The 19,873-nt window shown below is 33.1% G+C and overlaps 1 protein-coding gene across 9 annotated transcripts in view; it reads right to left on the bottom strand.

The window, feature by feature from the left end:
- Window positions 1-19,873, bottom strand: part of dlg1 (MAGUK family member discs large 1) — a 379,146-nt gene that overhangs the window by 266,411 nt on the left and 92,862 nt on the right. For 8 of the 9 annotated variants that reach the window (XM_018509880.1, XM_018509886.1, XM_018509884.1 and 5 more), the window contains exon 3: window positions 2,826-2,930. The exons of the other annotated variant lie outside the window; for it this stretch is intronic. In XM_018509880.1, coding sequence (XP_018365382.1) covers window positions 2,826-2,930 — 105 coding nt within the window. The remainder of the gene's footprint in view (window positions 1-2,825; window positions 2,931-19,873) is intronic. 9 annotated transcript variants of the gene reach the window in all.

Genomic DNA, 19,873 nt, shown 5'->3' on the forward strand with positions numbered 1-19,873 from the left:
TGATTGTTATATTTCCGCAGCTTCGTTTAAAATTAAATAATTTATTTTTACGATACAATGAATTCACGAATGATATATTTTTTAATATCTGAAAGATGTAGGGGGGGTATATTATAACGTATATACCTAATATTTCAAAATCAAGCATCGATTTTTTTCTAAAAATCACTAATCAAAAACTGTGACAACTGCGCCCGGTCTCCCCTAACGCGTTACTTGTAACAGCATTATTTTTATCGTTACTTTTTTGTCAGTAACGATCGATATTTTTTCCTGTCTGATATGGTAATGTCATTACATTTTTACAGTAACGATTTAGCTGTTGTTTCTTTTGTTACTTTAATTTGTTCTTATTTTTATTAGAACGCATTATTTTTAATTGACTAGGAACATTTTATTTAAATAAAAATTTAAATACTAAAAAATGTTTAACCTTTTATATCTTATTGTTAGACTTTATTCTGACAGTATCACTGTAAATATTGAAAATTTGTATTATATAACGTGACCTAAATTTTCAGTATTAGTAGTGAACACTGAAATGCATTCTTAAATAACGACATTTAAAATAATGCTTAAATTTTATTAAAAATTTTTAGTAAAATATGCGTTTGTAAATTACAATCTAAATTCCTAAAGATAAGCATATATTAAAGAATAAAAATATTGATATAAAGAAAAGCTTAGTAAAGACTAGCTTAGAATTTTAATGATTATTGCAATTAGTAATATTAATTATATTATTAAATAATATAATTTTTTAATCTAATATTTTGCTTTATTAAACATTACAAAAAATAACAAAAAAGAAACAAACCATTACTTTCTAAGTAACGATAACCGTAATGCATTATCGTACTTTGTAATATTGGTAACAAATTACTTTATATAAAAAGTAATAGTAACGGTAACGCGTTATTTTTATAAAGTTACGTTCTCAACTGTGATTAATTATATATATATAAGAACAATTAGCATGAGCATTAATTGCACCGTTGGATTTAATTAGACGATATATATGCTCCAGCAAAATCTAGTTATCTTAACTCGTCAAAGTTAATACGTATAATTTAAACTTTGCGTCCTAATTATTAAATGTAATCGCAAGAGTTAATTGAAATTAAATTTTGCTTGAAAAAAAAAAGAACGATTTACAAACCTATAATTCTTGTGGATAAAAATATATCGACATAACATAGAAGAATTTCGGATGAAAAGAAGCCGATGAAATAAATTTGTGCTAGTTGTGAAAATTGTTGATGGCACCGGTGAAAACGCAATCCATCGAGTATTCATCGAGATTTACGTGCGCACGAACTGCATATTCATTCCGATTTCCGCGAAATGCCGAGGCACGAAAGATGTGCATTAAATCGACGCTTTTATTTCCATGCTGAAAATATCGCTCGATCGCCGGATGCTACTCGAACGGACAAGTACAGCAGGAACTATGGTACATGTCGGATAGATTTAAGTGATGATAAAAATGCGGTAGGCGTCGATTTTTCAATGATGCATCACGTACCGTGATGTATGTAAATATACACCAAGTTACGCGCGTGGTAATAAAATTTTTCGAAATAGCCCTTTCATATTACATTGGCGTTGCAAATATATATCATGTTTCAACACTTTCAACGTTAAAATATTACATACTGCTGTTTTATTTCAAAGTTCATGACAGGCGAACATAATACTGTTATATCGATATCATTTTACAACCTGCCTGGTATAAAGAGAGATGTATAAGAGATACCCTCAGTATCTCCAACGATCAGGACTGATAACAGATGTTTTAGAGTCTAAGTATACTTGGCTGAGATTTACATAAAATCCGTTACAAGATCATGTAAATCTTATATCACGCAAGATAAGAAATTCCTCTCTCTTGACTAGCAATATAAAAGCTCGTTTGAATAAATCTAAAATTAATTGTGCCTCAAATACAGATAATTATTACAGAAATTAGCTGAAGAGATAAGTTTGGAAATTACTTTAATTTTTATCAATTTAGAAATATATTGTTATAATTGTTATTCAGTTTTTCAATTTGATGATTGTGAATGTTTCATAAAGAAAGTGAAAAATTTCTTACGAGAAAAAATCCAAAATTAATTTCTCAGGCATAAAGATAAAATTTTTGAGACACATTCGGATTCCCCGTTCGTGGTTCCGTATCTATATCGTTTTATTCTTGTTATAACATTCGATGAACTACAAGGATAAAATAATGAGAGACACAGGTAGGGAATCTAAATGTAGCCTTGGAAATTGCGTTATCGACGAGACCTCAGGAGATGGTTTGAGACAATAAATAGAGTTCTAGGTTGTGCTGCCGCAAATATTTCGAACGAACAAGTTGGTAAGACAGGGATCTTTCCAGACATATTCAGCTATAGAAAACGGGCTTACCATCGCAAGTCTACGAACAATAATATCATTATCAAGCTAGACGTCAAGTACGAACAATGATTGAACCATTTCTTACTTTGCATGCATCGATCGACACATCCACACGAATTTCACGAAATACAAGAAACGATTCTAGCTTATCTAATAATAATAATAAATCAATTATTGATTAAATTCAATAGCCTCAGAATTAGTATAATGATTTAAAAAAAAAGAATACATTTTTTAATATTTTATTGAAGAGAAAGATTAAAATTAAATATATTCGTTAATTGTGTTACGACGATCGCTATAAAATTTTCTCATAGTTCTCATAGAATAGGTTTTAATTTGTAATGATAGTATGAATCGCGAGAGCAAATGTGTTTTAAAAATCTGCAATTTATTTTCGCAAAATTTGCACGTTTACGAACCTGAGTTTCGTCTAGATTGGAGCCTGGAACATCAGGACTGGCCGATCTGCGGCCATAAATGTTCGACAGAGTCTGGGTCAACGGCAAGGCGGAGGCTGGACCATCCTGAAACGATCACATCATCTGAAAAACATACCATCGTCGACGAGGAAAACGCGTATTGTCGAATGGCAATCCCTTTCGAATTTTCAGTCGAATATCAATACAGTTTTTTTTTCTCAAAGGTATTTTTTTATTTTTTAAATATTAGTACTCTGTAGATTCGGAATCGTATGGAAATATTATTCAACTGCTATGATATCGTATGTAAAAATATCAAAAATATCAATATATTAATAACGCCGTAATATCAACAATTTTCTTACAAATACGGGTCAGTAAACAACGCATCATATGAGATTATTGTTGGTTTCACTTTTCAAGTACTCGCGGTAGTTCGAGCTCGTAGTAAATCATCGTCTGTGTCTTCCGTTTTCTGGTGTACTTGTGGATTTATTTTGTATTTTGTCAACGACTGTAAATCCGCTATCGAGATATCCGTTGTTACGGCAGCTTTTGATGCACATCTACGCTCAAACAGTAAACACTTGATATCTAGGATATCAGGTTTCCCAATGCAGACCCGAAAAGCTCGGTGTGGAAATCGATGGCAACATTTCTGCCAATGAGTGAAAAGCAGCTGAATAAAGAAAATAAAGTCGCGAGTTGCAAGGTCAATTACGTAGCAGGATTGTAGCTGAGTTGACTGACCTCGCACGCGCGTACAATGGTAAAGCGCTAAACGAACCGAACAGAATTATTCATAACGAACTTTCGATGTGCGCGAGTACGTTTAGCATCCAGTGCTTTTATCTCCGACGAGGCGCGCCTTCATCAAATGTGTATAGTCGTTCTCGAAATTCGCTCGCTGGGTTAAAACGTCTCCCGATGACCTATACTATCTACAATCGCATCTATTATTTACAGTCGTTGGCGAGATAACGAACGCCGCAATTTACTTTAAAGCGTGGAGTACTTACAATTATTACAACAAAAAAAGAAAATAACGCAACGGAATGCACGGCATTTAGAAATGCGTCCACTCTCGAGAATGTTTAATTGCTCGTCGAGATAATGCAATAATAATTGAATAGACTGTTGATTCGCAAGTTACATCGATATCGTACATGGAAAAAAAAGATTAGCTGCCACAGCTAAAAATTAGGTATGGCAGCTAAATTCAGTGGTATTATATGGACACATAATGTCGTGTGTCTGTAAGGTTTAATTTTCATTAAGTGTGAGGTTTAAATATAATATTATCATTATAACAGACAAGTATTTTGCTATTATGTCGATGTATTGATTATTGCAGCAAACATTTTCTATGTAGCAGACAATTTAGTAGCAAGTACAATTTCAGCAAACCATATTTAGCTGTGATAGAGACAATTTTCTTTTACATAGACATATCCGCAATAACTATAATATTCATGTTACTAAATAAATTGATTGTAACAGATATGCAGGGAATGGAAAGTTACTTTTTAAAAGTAACAAGTTATAGTTACTCCTTACCGAGTAGGAAAAGTAACAAGTTATCGTTACTAGTTACCGATTTTTAAAAGTAACTCGTTACAGTTACCGTTACTTGAAAAAGTAACTTTTCGTTACTTTTCCGTTACTTTTTTTAAATCGACAACTGCCAATCACAGCGGACGGGCTTAGGGACTTCTCTAGTCTCAAGCGCTATGCACTGTAAAAAATTGTGTAAAATTACAACTATTATAATGGATAATTTTGGGATCCACTATAATAGTTGTAAACGTTTGTAAATTTACAATATGCAAATAAAAATAATATCTTGGTTTGTGACTAAGATTGTGGAAGTACAATTACAACGTGTATGTGTAGCTACAGGAACGATAATACTACAATACATTTCGCACTATATATTATTATACATATAACAACAATACGCGAAAAATTTCTGTTATATTACGTAATATTACTAAAATTTGGATAATTACAGAAAATATTCAAAATATTCTGCTATTTACATAATTTTCAATATAAAATAAGATATATTTACACAAGAAAAACAAATTTATATAATTTTTGTGGAATTATATAATTTCTGTAAAATTGTATGATTTTTTATATTTACAGGACTAATCATGTACCTAATCTATTTTACATCTATTATATATGTAAATTTACGAAATTTTTTTACAGTGTAAGTGGCTTGTGTCGTATCGTGTCCAATCATGTGCAAAGTAACAATAAAAGTAACTGTAAAATTCGTTACCGTTACCAAAAAAATATAACTTCGTTACCGTTACAGTTACCAAAGAAAAGAAGTAACGCAGTTACTAGTAAAGTTATCAAAAAAGTAACTTGCAACTGTAACTTCGTTACAAGTAACGAGTTACTTCCATTCTCTGCAGCATGCATATTTTGCTATCACGTCCTTATATTAGCTACAGCAGCAAATCCTTTTTATGTATTAGTAAATTTCATAGCTATAGTAACTAACGCAATTTCAGCTAATCAGAATTAGCTGTGATCAGAAACATTTTTTTCCCGTGTATACAGGAAAGAAAGTAATTATTTATCGGAACAAAAAAAATGGATGTTACTTGAAAATTGACATGAGTAACCGAAGCTCGGCGTTAGAAAAACCATAGAAAACAGATTGAAAGTCCAGTTTTACGTCCGATGTAGTCGATCGGATTCGCATCACTCAGACTCGCAGCAATCGTGAGAAGTAGAACGTTACTTCACCAACATGAATGCTACCGAAATTTTTGGCATTAATAAACCTCCTGTCCTGTCTAGTTCTGTCCCAGTATCGCGTGCGTAATAAAATAAAATTGGACTGCATACATGTGTGTATGAATGTATTATACGTTTGCGCTTGGAATATGGCTTGGCTCATATTCCCGCAGCTCTCAAAGACGAAACGTATTGGATAAAATTGAGAAGTGAAGTAGCTCGCACTAATATTTTATGTTCTCTCAGGTGCATTCTCGTATGTCACAGCGGTATACATACCGCGATGCAAATAGTTTTACTTTTGCCAAGCGAGATCTATCTTGCTATATGCCATGCGCGCGCGCGATTCCAGCAATCTAATCAACTCTCCTCTCGGGTCAAACGTACATGGAATCGTTATTATATAGCTCTAAATATTTAAAAAATGCCGTAACATTCCTTATGACGATTTTCCTACCAGCGTAATGTTGTACATAACATTTCCTCTTTCTAATTTTCTTTACGAAATACCTATATCTCACTTCTCTCTCGCGTGACGTAAGTGAAATTCCAGAGCGTATCATTGTTCTTTATCCTGCACAAAATACAATACACATCACAGTTTTTTAACGTTGTACCAAAATAGCGTAGAATTGGATTTCCGAGATGGGAATACAATATCCTCCTCCGTGCGCATTCTCACGTAATAAAATTTTTTCTCTATTTGGATTCGCGTGATTATTCCCCTCTTGTAACCGGATTAATTTATTGTTGCTGAGTAACGGGAGATGGGTTGCTGGGTTTCCGCGTGAACTTTCGAAAAACCTGAGTGCTTCTACCTCCTCGTATTTCGCTGTGCCAGAAATTTGAATCTGCGCTGCGGAAGGAGCTAGTCCAGGATTAATCCGTGGGTGCGTTGGATGCTCGCAGTTGTTTATAACTCTGCCTAGCGGGTTGTAATGCACGTACAGGATAATGGTATGCGTCGAACACGAGCGCAGCAAAGTGCGTTCTCGATTACCTGCGGGTGCTTCCCTCCCGTACGATTTTATGACGTCGCAATATGCATCGCTCTGATAATAGAGAGTAATCCTTCGGCGGCGCATTCCACGGCTGAACAGCCGACTGAATGGTATCGCGCTTCGGCCGATTTGATGAAAATCTATACTGATACCGTCGATCATTACCGCTGGTCGCGTTTTGGAAACTACCGGAGCTGCCACCAAAAGCCAGCCGTATTCAACCGAATATAGTACACGATATAGTCAGCGGACGAACATTTCGGAAGTTCGGCATTTACCTCGGCGTGGTAAATCCCTATCAGAGTATCCCGCGTGGCATCGTTTGTTATATTTAACGCGTCGTTTTTGAACAAATCTAAAAAAAAAAAAATCGACCGAAAATAGTGCTATTTTTCTGAACGGAACGGTCATCGATAGCTGCAGGGATATACTATTTTTCTTGAAATTTATTTGCGTTTCTCGCGTATATTTATCCTTTCGCGTTTATTCACAACGTATGGATTGTTTGCAGCACATAAATGTTTATTTACGGTTCAAACATTTCTATACACGTGTAATACTGTATCCGATATATTGTTTCGTAAGATGGCGTTTGACTTACCGATAGACCGCTACGGTACAGGTACAAACGTATGTCACGTCTGACCATAACGCAGACATAACTACTGGCGGCCGCGACATGTCGAGTTACGACCAGGCGACAACTGCGTGACAGTGGCTGAACTGACAGGATGCGTTTACGACATTCTGTTCGACACGATACGCAATTAAAAATTCGTGCTGTGCACAAAGTATCGTGACGAACGTGCTATTAAAAAAAATGCGCGAACAATGCGTATAAGATAATAACGCGTTGAATTTAAAATGGTTTGATAAATTTAGTGTTATTTTGCTCCAGATCGATCGGGAACACTCGGTTAAATATCAATTAAAATTCGTTGGTGTAATGATATTTAGGAATGACCGTATATTGTAAATTAATTATTCTCATAAATAGCGAAATTGATTGTTATGAGCGCGAAAATCTCGTATTACAGCGCACGTTGCATTAGTAGCTTGTTTGTTTCCACTTATTAATTAGTATTGCTTTCGAGTTAGTAATGCAAACTGTTTAGTCGATCAATAATTACACTACAAAAATAGTTTCTAACTTCCTCCCAAAATTAATGAGATTCACCGTTTATCATTCAAAACTTTTGTTTATCAAACAAAATTGTAACACTGCAAGTAGTTGTACAATTTTTATGCAGTCGTATGCTGAATCAATTATACTTTTCATATACAAGTACGTGTCAAAAATTCAGATTGACTTAATTTAATTAAAATAGAATTAAAGAGTTAAGCCGTTTCGTGTTGTATTTCAGTTGAGTACGCAATCTTTTCGAAGTATCTAAAAAATGTATTTTTAACTTTTTCAGTATACATTAACGCTGTACGTTAAATATATTTAAAACTGCAAAATTTTAAAAACTGCATACTGATTATAGAAAAAATAAACTTGTTAGAAAAAAAAAGTTTCATGGCGTATGTAGCTCGACAATAATAGTCGGAATTTAAGCATAAAAGTGAAGCATAGCACATAGAGTGGATATATAAAATATAACATTTCTTAAGATTAATATTAATAAATGGAAACATAAATGTTTGAAATAATTAAGATCGTAAAGTATGGTGAAATAATTCTCGCAAACTCGTGAAATAATATGGCTCAATCGTGTTGCAGAATTGTATGGTGCGACACGACTATAACTATTGGCACCTAACTTGATCGCTTCGGTTTGACCGCAAAGCGACGGTGTCCATTCGCCTTGCCAATACCAACCAGGTCAAAGATATCGCTATTGTAGAGCTAGAGTGTGCTTGGCGACGAAAACGCGACATCGCGTTTCCAATAATCCGCCACTGTTGATCTCACGTTGTCGAAATACGTGGCAAACACCATCGAAACTTCGCGCAATTGCCACATTGTAAGGGATCTTTCGCACGTACACAACCTCCTAATCGCATAGAGAACGTGATAAGAGATTTCGCATTAGATTAGGTGCGTACGTAATTTATAGGGGGAATGCAGTAACGATCGTACGGGAAGGAGCCCGGAAATCTGCAGCAACAAAGATTGAAGCTGTTCTGTCAAGAGGGGAACTTGTTGGTAGGGTGATAAATGGATAGATTTTTTGCGGGGATCTCTTTCTTTCGACTGTACTCGATATATTCCGCGATCATTGTATCGATATCGCGGTCCGATGCAAAAAGAATTCGTGAAACCATGTCGAATCGGAAGATTTAACTTTCCTTCGTATATTTCCTACGAGTGCCGCACTGTCTCTTTCTCTCTCTCTCTCTCTTTCTCGTAAGAAAGTGGAAGGAAAACATTCCGGTCTGCGCATTGCGGATTCGAAGCACGTATCCTATTCCTGCGAAGAAATGAACATATATTGTATATATACACATACATATATATATGCTCATATATATAATATATAAATAAATGCACATATACATATATACGTATATATCACGTTCGATAACTTTATCAAACTTAGTTCGACTTTCGGTAGTCACGCAGGAAGCATTCGTGAACGGATGCTGTTCAATGTTTCTTTCGATCTAGCTTTCTCTTTCTTTCTTATTCCCGGATATCAATAACGTGGATTTTGTTCTCGATAACACCGGCACTTATTGCTCCCAACATTACTGCTGCTGGCGCGTGGATTATCGCCATTTGTCTGGATTTTAACGCGGATACAAACACCTGCACCTTCGAGACAGAAGGATATAATCGACGTATTTTTTCTGTTTTTTTTCCTTTTTTGTTGTTATTTTATAATATATATTTTATAATAAATAAGTTAAAAGAACACATAAGCCGCAAATTCTAGTCCGATATTCTTTTCTTGAAATTTTATAAAATTTTTCTACGCGGGTTGTATCTGAACCATATTAGTAGTTCTATAAAAAAATCAATACCGTATTAGATTTAATTTTCTAAAGTAGTTCCGATGAAAACGATATTTTGCCAGCCAATATATTTCTAAAGTGATCCCAATGTCAATTTTGCGAGCGAGTTTTTCCCCGTGATTTTAGATTGTTGCAGTAAAAGTTTTAGATTCTCCCGTTTTTAATTGCATCAAATATTTACAATGCGTGTACAAAAGCAATAGTCCAAGTTATACCGCGTGTGTTTCCAATTCCATGCTCCAAAAATAATAGTTGAGTTAGTGTGGATATTTTTTTAATTTTTTATTTGAGAGGAAAATATTCGCATGACCAGTAGCTTTTATCAATTTTTGCGTTTAAAAAAGAATAACTGATGCGTCCGTTCTCTACGCAATATGCAAAAGTAATCCTCTACATTGTTGGATTTTAAAAACGGGATGAGAACATCTTATAAATGTTATTAAAAGAAAACATATATGACAAAACTGATTTAATTTTGCAGCGTGAAATTCTTACTACTTTTGTAATTTTTGCTTAATAAAACGAAAACATTTGTTTTAAAAAGCTTACTTTAAAATATTTTTCTACCATATCTGGAAAAGTACGATGGTGTACTTATTTTTCTTCTCCTTCTTTTCACAAAACTACATACAAAGGAAATATTTTTTTAATTAATTTTATCGATATTATTATCTTAAATTCTCTTGATAATTTCTTTTAATCAAGCAAACAGTAAGTCCAGTGCGATCAAATTCCTTGTCAAACGTTTCAATGCTGGATTATTCTAATTTTAGACTAGATTTCATTAGGAAATTGATTAGAATTGGGAGTTCTTCGTTCTCTATAAAGTAACTACGATTTCTATACGTTTAATCGTATTAAAGATTCCGTCTCGTTTTCATGATAATGAGAAGGTTTAAGAACGTCCGTTGCATTTGTCGATCTGGAACGAAAGGCGAATTGGAAAGCTTTCAGAATAGAAGTCTGCTCTTTTACGAAAGCTTATCGTCTTCCCTCGAGTGTTTGCTAAAGGATTTCTACATGTATTTGTACTTTATATATAGTATTATACATAGTATTATACATCAGAGTATACATACAGAATTGGGAATGTTATTTCATAAAAGTAATGTATTGCCATTATCGTTACTTAGAAAATGATGATTCGTTATTTTTTTATAATATTAGAGTAAGATATTAAATTTAAAAACTATAATATTTGATAATTAATATTAATTGTGAAATTCAATCTTAAAACTTAAAATTCTAAGCTAGTCTTATAGCAAGCTTTTTTTTATATTAGACTTATATCTGGTAAAGCTTTAATAATTCCATATATTACAATATTTTTATTTTTATTTTTATTTTTGTCTTTAAACGTTAATGTCGTTTATAGTAACAGTGCATTCCAATAGCCACTGCTAATATTGAAAAATAGTTCACGTTACATATATGTGTACTACAAATTTTCACTATTGGCATTAATTATCAGCCTAGGATATGAAATACAGAATATATATTTTGATATTTAAATTTCTTTTTGATATTTAAATTCAAATTGCGTAAATGTATTTATCTATATATGGATATCTTGTTATCATTAATAATCACACAAAATAAAATATGAATATGTTACACGTGAATCCGTACATTTCAATTTCGTAACCATATATTGAAATACACGGATTGAAATCACGGATGTAACCATATATTGAAATACACTACATGTCTTTCACACCGTATTTTGATACACGTGTATCTTGATACTCGTATTTCAGTATCTGTGTACTAAAAATTATACTGATTGAAACACGGATATATTAATTACACTACTATTAGCACTACAATTACACGGTAACTATTTTTTAAGAAACATTATAGGTAATTATAGTTTCGATAACTAGTTTTAGAGTAATAGTTACTAATCTAGTACTCAACGCTATAAAAATATAGTTATGCTAACAAAATTTGAATATTATTAATTGATAGTGAAATAGCGCCTCAACATTAAATAATTACTTGGACCTCATAAAAATAAGACATAACAATTATATTTTTTTAGTTTAGACAAACACTTTTTTAAAATAAAGTACATTATATCATGACAACTAATTAATCATAGTAATTGATTAATCATTATTGAACTAACTTTAAAAGATACATTCAAAACCTTTTCACTGCATACAAAAAAAGCCGCAGCATTGGATTCGAACTTCAAAGACAAAAATAAATGAAAGATGCGTTTTGACCATCGACATCTAGAATGGACCGCTGATGGCAATGGTGGGGGTAGAAAGACGATTAGAGTGAGAGGCAGGAATAATAAGATCGTTCTTTCTCTGTTTACTGATCGATGGTTTTGACAGTACATTTTTTAGTTCTGTACCAAAATTCGGTAACCTTAAAATTTCTAGAAGTTATTTATACATATAAAAATTTGTAACTATGCATTATGAAGTTTTAATAAAAATAATAACTAAATTAAGTGAACTAAGAGAATATATTAATATTAATAATTTGTAGTTGGTTAATATTACTGGATTTTCTTAGTTAATATAATTTATTTATTGTTCTTACTAGAACTTTATAATATATAGTTGAGGCGCTATTTAACTACAAATTTATAGTTACTCATACGATTTTTTTCTCTGAGTATAATATATGCTACATATTATTTTATTTTTATCGTAGATCTCTCGTTAAATATATAACGAGTATAAAATTAAAAGTTAACACTTCAATTTTATCGTCTGCGGAAAATATAAAGTGTATATCTATGTATAAAAGAAGTATTTTACTAAACTCAAGCGAATCGTTTATACACATAATAGCCGTTAGATACGCTCAAAAACTGCATTCCATTATGGCTTATAATAAACGATACTTCGTAATATCGACTATCGTAAGTAAGTTAAAGGTTATGTATGTTAAAAGCAAAGTAAAATAGAATAATAAAAAAAGGAGAATTTCTTGATACACGTCTTAACCGCGTTTCAACTTTCAAACGAGTGATATTATCAGAACACTGAACGGACAATGCACAAGTAATAGCTTCAACAAATAGCTATAAATGGACTCGCGAGCATTTCGGTTATCTAATACTTACAGAAGCGATAGCCGAAATGGGATTCTTGGTGTAACTTCATGTTCCCGGACATAACTCGGCTATCGAACGACCACATTCTCTCCCCCTGAGGCAGCGGCACGTCGATAGTACCGGCGAGAGTAACACGGCTTTACACACGACAGGCAGTGTGGGCAACGCGGATACTGTCGTTGAAACTAATTTCGTCGGATAGCACCGAAGGTTATTGTACGATGTCGATGACACTCTCTTAGAAGGGCGCGGTAACAGTTTTATCGCGGGATGTGAAAGGCGGCAGTTTCAAGCAACTGGACTGGATGGTGGATAAAATATCGTTTCTTCGCCACAAAGTGTTCCGCGACCGTTGGAAGGATGTAATACTTGTGATATTGCTCCATTCGTATCATCGGTGCTATTATTTAACTGTTCCTTACGATGGCAGACCGGAATTACGCTTAAGCACCTTGTCGATCAAATCTCTTATTCGTTTGAACTCGCGCGGATCGTTTCCACTTAAATGATAGAAGTTTTTCATGACATCGATAACGGATATTATATTCAATGTTGTCATAATTATAAGATATTTTTTGTTCGAAGTGCTTGTAAAAGTATCGTATTTTAAATCGTAACACTATAAATTTTTTCTCAATCAAATTGTCGGCGAAATACCACCGCTCATTAATATCAATATACCCTCAGATTCGTTGATTTTTCTGTAAAGGAAAACGTAATACTCCCTAATGATAAATTAAAATAAGATAAATTAAATTCTAAAATTTTCTATAAATATTAGAAATTATAAAGTACACCGCTCATTAATTTCAGTACACTCTCCTCTTTAATTATTTTGTAAAAGATAAACGTCATGCGTGTGTTTTACACAGAACAGGTTCACCTGCCTGTTATAAACACTTTCTCTGACTGGCAGATCGCTTTTCGATTGATAACGCCTGAGAGCCATTTGTGTGACCACTTTACACGTTTTCACAAAAGTTCTTTCACTCTGTATTGTAGGTATATATTGTTGATGAAACGGTTTCAAAATAGTACTGGACATGTATCTGCTATCACTACGAGCACCTCGTGACTTTGCGCGCGTCTATTTTATTTATTTTCAAGGATTAAACACTATCCAGCTGTTAGTTCCATTTCTTCGAAAACAGTTTTCAAGGATTTTTATATAAAAAAATATATATATACGATACAAGTGCTAAAAGCATTCAAAATAACAGATGGATTTATTTCTATGCAAAACATACTTAATATCAACGTTCATTCTTTTCAAAGAAATCAACAAATCTGGAGTGTATTGAAATTAATGAGCGGTATTGTACTTTGCAATTTTTTATATTTTAAACAATTGAAGAATTTAATTTATCTTGTTTATTTACGCGACGCTTTAACAACGTTTCAGAATCTAGTTCAAATGTATATAATAATATTGAGAAAATTTTAATTAACACAGTGACAAGTATTGACAAGTAAAATTCTCGTTAGCATAAAGTGAATGGTGGAACGCAATGCACAATGGAGTCAATCGCTACGTGGAGACCTGAATTTCTCGCGTAATATCTCGATCGTCATTAGAGAAAATAGATCGCGCTTTCTTTATGGACGCCATATTATTCAGGCGCTTTAATAGACCATAAAAAGGAGAGATTCGGCCGTTAAAGATATCTCGCGACGCTTAACGATAACGCGATAACAAGGCGGACCTTTGGAAAGTTGCGAGAAACGAAAGAGCGCGACGTGTTGGGGTGCTGAGGCCATTGAATATGGGGCTTAATAAAAGCACGCATAAATATTAGGAGGTCTAATACCAGCCATGCCCGGCAACCCAGCTGGTGGCTGATAATGAGGTCGTTATTTTACGGAATATATATATGGTAGCTACATATACGCGTGCATACATATATACGTATTCCTCTCTCTCTTTCTCTCTTTTCGCCGTGTCGTATCCGTTGCTTTTCTCCCCTAAGTCGCCGTAATAACTCCCCGTCGGCAATGGAGTGCGTCTCTTTTCGCACCGTGTTTCTCCTCCGTGTTCTTATACGATGTATACACAGCTACCATGCTGTAATTACGCCCTCGTGGGACGTGCCGTTGTCCCTGTAGCTCGTACCATCACCGCTCTTGCGAAGTCTAGAGAGAGCGATGTAATGTGCGTGTGAGAAATAGAGGCACTCGAATGCAACAATTTGCAGATTCCTAAAACATATTGCATATGCGCGTAATTTTGCATATACTTGTTTAGTGAAATAACTTGTTTTCTGACAATATAAAAGAAGAACGTCGGCCCCTTTTTTATAGCAAGAGTTATTATATTCTGAATGAATTTTTATCTTCCAAGAACGATAAATTTTACTTTAAATATTTAAACAAAGAAATCTTTATCTCCATCATGCTTCAACGTTTTATACGTTACAAAGAGATTTTGGATAGAGAACCGTACCTTAAATTGAATATGATGTTTGAAACAAAAATTAATTATAGCAAGAGTATTCGTAAATGTATTCTGAAACATTTTGCAAGTTGCATTAATACTTTAACCGATATTATCGGGAATATTATCAGGTGATGTTAACGAGCGAACTTTAGTAAACTTTTGAAGCGCATTGCTCATCAAAAGTTCTTAGTGATATATTATGCTGCCTGTAATTATGTGTTTATATACGTATATGTATACATATCTATATATGACACTTTCATATTTCGAATTAATATATTACTACGCTAGCGATACAAAAGATTTTAATTCCAAATAGATTTGAAAGAATCAAACATACTGTAATAGATTAGATAATAGTTTTTATTTTTTGTTACATGCTTCAATAAATTCTGATATAATTTCTACACGTAAAGAAATGTTTGGGTATAACCATTCATTTTGTTGACATATGACTAATAAACATTTTTTTACTTCTTCGTTTAAAAAAAAGTGTTACCCTAACATTTTACTATTCCAACCAAAGTTAATTTAACCAAGGTTAGAATCACCAAATATTTGATTAGAGAAGAACATAATTTTTTAATGAAAAAGTAGAAAATTTTTATTAGTCACGTATCAACAGAATTACGGTTGATTTATCAAAATATTTCTCTCAGTGTATAAACTTCAATATAAGTAACTTTTTATTTTGAAAACAAAAAGGTTCATGCAATAAATAAATTTATTTATGTGCTGCATTCAACGCGCACAATTTTCCAGTAATTAAAATATGTCGTTATCGCGTTGCAAGGAAAACATTGTATATAAGAGTCGTAAAAGCATTAGTGACGCATATTAATGATCAGTATTAACGAGCAAAACCAAGTTGCCACGAGACACTCTCTTGTCGCGGTGTTCGACTTCCCTCGTAATGATACTTCCTTGCCCCGTGCACTAATTATGCGCTTAGGGCATAATCCCGTGCTCTTTGCGCGAGGAAACGAGAATATATATCATGCCAGGAACTCGTATAGTACTCGGACAACGGAACTCCGAAAGCTGATATAAGCGTCTATAATTATGAATCAAGTTTCCCCGTATTATGTTTTCAGTTCATCATATTGCCTAAATAAGCGCATTTTCTTGGTAATGTATAGTATAACTATGTCATGTATCATCTTTCAGATAGCGATTTGAGCTTTTGTAATACTCGGACTTAGTTGCACGAGCCTATCGAAAGCGCACGACAGAAGCGTATGTGTACCTCTACTTTATTCGCACGTAATTATTATATCTCTCTGTATTTGTGTTTTATATATCCGAATACGCTAGCTTTCTTAATCGGGAAAAATGCTCTCACCTTCTCGTCATTTAGCCAAAGCAGAAGCGATCGATGCGACGTAACACGTAACGCACGAGCACCCACCACGGATGGGTCATGCAATTAACTCCGAGCACTGAATTTCGCGACGCCCAGGACATCGATCTAGATTACAATTGTCGGCGTACTAAGCTTCATTCACGACGAGCCGGTATTAGGTATAAATAGATGTAATCCATACTGATTGGCAGCTCCGAAGTAAAGCTTGTATTTATGACTGCAGCTCCTCGCTGTGATGTTTATCTGTGATTAAGTTGATTATAAGGAGATATCTAATCCCGCCATTGGGACACTTTGAGCAATACTCCGTGCAAGCCACGGGGAATGCCGACAGTCTCGCCGTGCGAATGTCCGGAACGTTCTATGTTCCATTTCTGCGCTTAATGCGATATCGATGTCAAGCGTATAATAGGGGAGGTCCTGCTTTCATTCCTCGCACTTGAATCACTATTACCAGAATCCGCTGGAAATTTTTCGTAATGGATATTCTTGTTCGTGTGCCAAAGATGAAATATTTTAAAATTGAAATAACGTACAACGTTCTTAATTGATAACTCTCGTGGCAAACGAGACACGTCGTACAAACGGAAGCGAGGTAAAAAGAAGCGCGCGATTTCGCCGTGACGAAGCTGAAATACATTTTGCGATTACAAGGTTGGCTGCTACGCGAATTACACAACCTTTTTCCAAAGTGCCAGTGGGATACGATAGGTTTATAGGTCCATCGATCGAGCAGGCAACCGCCGCCCGGCGACCGCAATATAGGCCGGAGATTTAGGACGTTAACCTTTACTACATCTAGCGCGATGCACAGGGTGTAACTGAAAATACTCGGTAGAAAGTACGAGCATTTATCTTCTTAAAAAAGTTACCTCAGATACTTCTGCTAACTTAGAAGAAAAGGTAGTAATAGTAGTAAGGTAGTAATGTGGGTCTCTCTTTTGTTTTTATGTGTAATTTCGTATTTTTCAATGATATCGCAAACGATAATTTACGATTTATTAATCTAAGTTTAATATAAAACACACTTGAAATGATCAAGACAATTTACAAAATGGTTTTATAAAAGAGACATTATGACGTAACTATCTGAATGTAATGATAAAGTGATTCCCTCCCTCTATATTTTTACAAAATTTGATTTCTTCAGGTCTATTTGAACTTCCCCATAAAGTCCAAATAGTTTGAATTCATAGAAAACTTTGAACGTATTGAGATATTATTAGAAAAGTTTCAGAAGTTTCTTTTTATGAATACGATTTCCTAATAATACTCTTGCATTGATCCTGTCCTCGTGAATGTTTACACAAGCACTTCCCTGCTTCGGAGATACTCCTAGAGACTTCTTACAACCATTTTAAAATGATAACCACAAAATTTTTAACAAACAATTACGCCTTGGAATGTTTTTCGTTAAAAATTCTGAAGCTCACATTGCCTACTTATTAGAAAATTTAATATAGAAACAGTAACAAAATTTACATTTAATTATGTCCCAGTAAAAATATGATTATTCAAGCTTACTTCTTACTTATCTTCTTAAAATAGAAGAACAGAACATTAATAACTAATTAAGAGTATAAACTTGTTATTTACGAACTTCAAAAACACATTAAATTTAACAATGAAAATTGTACGAAAAAACTATAATGTGCCTCGTAGCATAATAAATAAACATCAGTAATAAACAAAAAAGATTGTGCTAATTGTAGTGGCAATTGTTTCATAACTTCGATACCTATCTAAGAACAAGTTAAAAACTTTTTGAAAAAGATAATATTAATTATAACAGAATTTTAAGTAGGGCTCATATTAGCAGCAAAAGCCCATATTACAACCTTTTCCTGTATAATCAGTATTAAGCACCTACATTTTTCCTTTAGCTGGAACTCTTTCACCTATAATATACTATTTCCTCTTGGTTACTAACATTATATATAAATTTAAAGGATTCTTAAAATAAAGTATATAAATTTAAAGGGTTCTTAAAATAAAGGCTAATTTACAGAAAATGTCATAAATTTATTTTGAGTTAAAATGTTAAATAATGATTAACAAAATGTTTAATACTTTTCATCATAGCTGTAATATTATAAGTAAAATAAAAATAATTTGTCTTAGATATTATAACTTATTTTACATGGAAATAATGATTTTTTGGTAAAATATCTAAAAATTTAGCTAGATACAGATCTGAAAAATAAAAAAACCGAAAGAGAAAGGGCTACGAACCTAAGATTAATCGTCATAAATTAAAATTTGAAACCGTTAATAAATAAACACATCATTTAGTTAAAATATAAAACTTTAATTTGCAGGCAATAAACAACAAAACAAAAATGAACGTTTCGATCCCTGTTGGATCATTATCAATATTAACAAAAATAGCGGTGGAATTATTACAAAGATAAGATAAATATATAAAAATTATAATTCGCTGTCAATTGCAGTATTAATATTATCAATCTCGCTCATTATGAAGTAAATATTATAAGAATGTTGTAATCGATAACCATGTATTCCCCCTCCCCCCATCTGATTTACGTATGTAGATTATAGACAAAAATAATTATTTCTGTTAAAAAGTACAAATACATTGTAAAAATGTAATAGGAATAAGTAATTAAATAACAATCTAATAAGAGAAATACAAATTAAGAAGCAAGAATAAAAATAAAAAATCTAATATTATAAGAAATGTACATTAATACGAATTGAAATTGTGCGATGTACAGTCAAATTATATATCTTTAATTTAGTAGTAGCTAAATTAAATAAGAATAAATACCTCGTTTGAAACGTTTGTTTTTGTTTTGTTGTTTATTGCCGGCAAATTAAAGTTTTAAATTTTAACTAAATGACATGGTTATTTATTAACGGTTTCAAATTTTAATTTATAACGATTAATTCTTAGACTCGTAGCCCATTTTCTTTCGGTTTTTTTAAATTTATTGAGCCTTATTACTATTATAATCTGAAAAATAATTATATTGGTTAATCAATCTAGTAGCTTATAAAATGTCGAAACTTTTTTCAGCATTATCATACTTGAGTATCCTACATAATTATTTTCAGATCTGTGTTTGGCTTAATTTTTATATATTTTAGCAAAACCGTTCGTTCCGCGTATTATAAAAAAAAAGTTTCACGTAACCAAATCTTTCGGATGCCAATCATTTAAAGCACGCTTAATTTCGGTAATAAAATTTAATCGTGATTTAATTAAATTTTATTAGTGTTAATCTATGTAAAAAATTTACACGGGTGCCGAATACATATGTATACCTACCTATGTACATTTTAACGCTAGTTTGTATATTGGACATACGGATACGATTTCTATTAATAGAATAAAGAAACAAATGCTTCCTCGACAAGTGTTACTCGCAATGTGGAGTATGTCATGGTAAAGCTGTCGTGACGAGCTCCGTGGCTACGGAGCTACGCTTGTCGGTTCTCCTG

This window comes from Trachymyrmex cornetzi, unplaced genomic scaffold (genome assembly GCF_001594075.2).
Source record: "Trachymyrmex cornetzi isolate Tcor2-1 unplaced genomic scaffold, Tcor1.1 scaffold320, whole genome shotgun sequence".
NCBI lineage: Eukaryota > Metazoa > Arthropoda > Insecta > Hymenoptera > Formicidae > Trachymyrmex > Trachymyrmex cornetzi.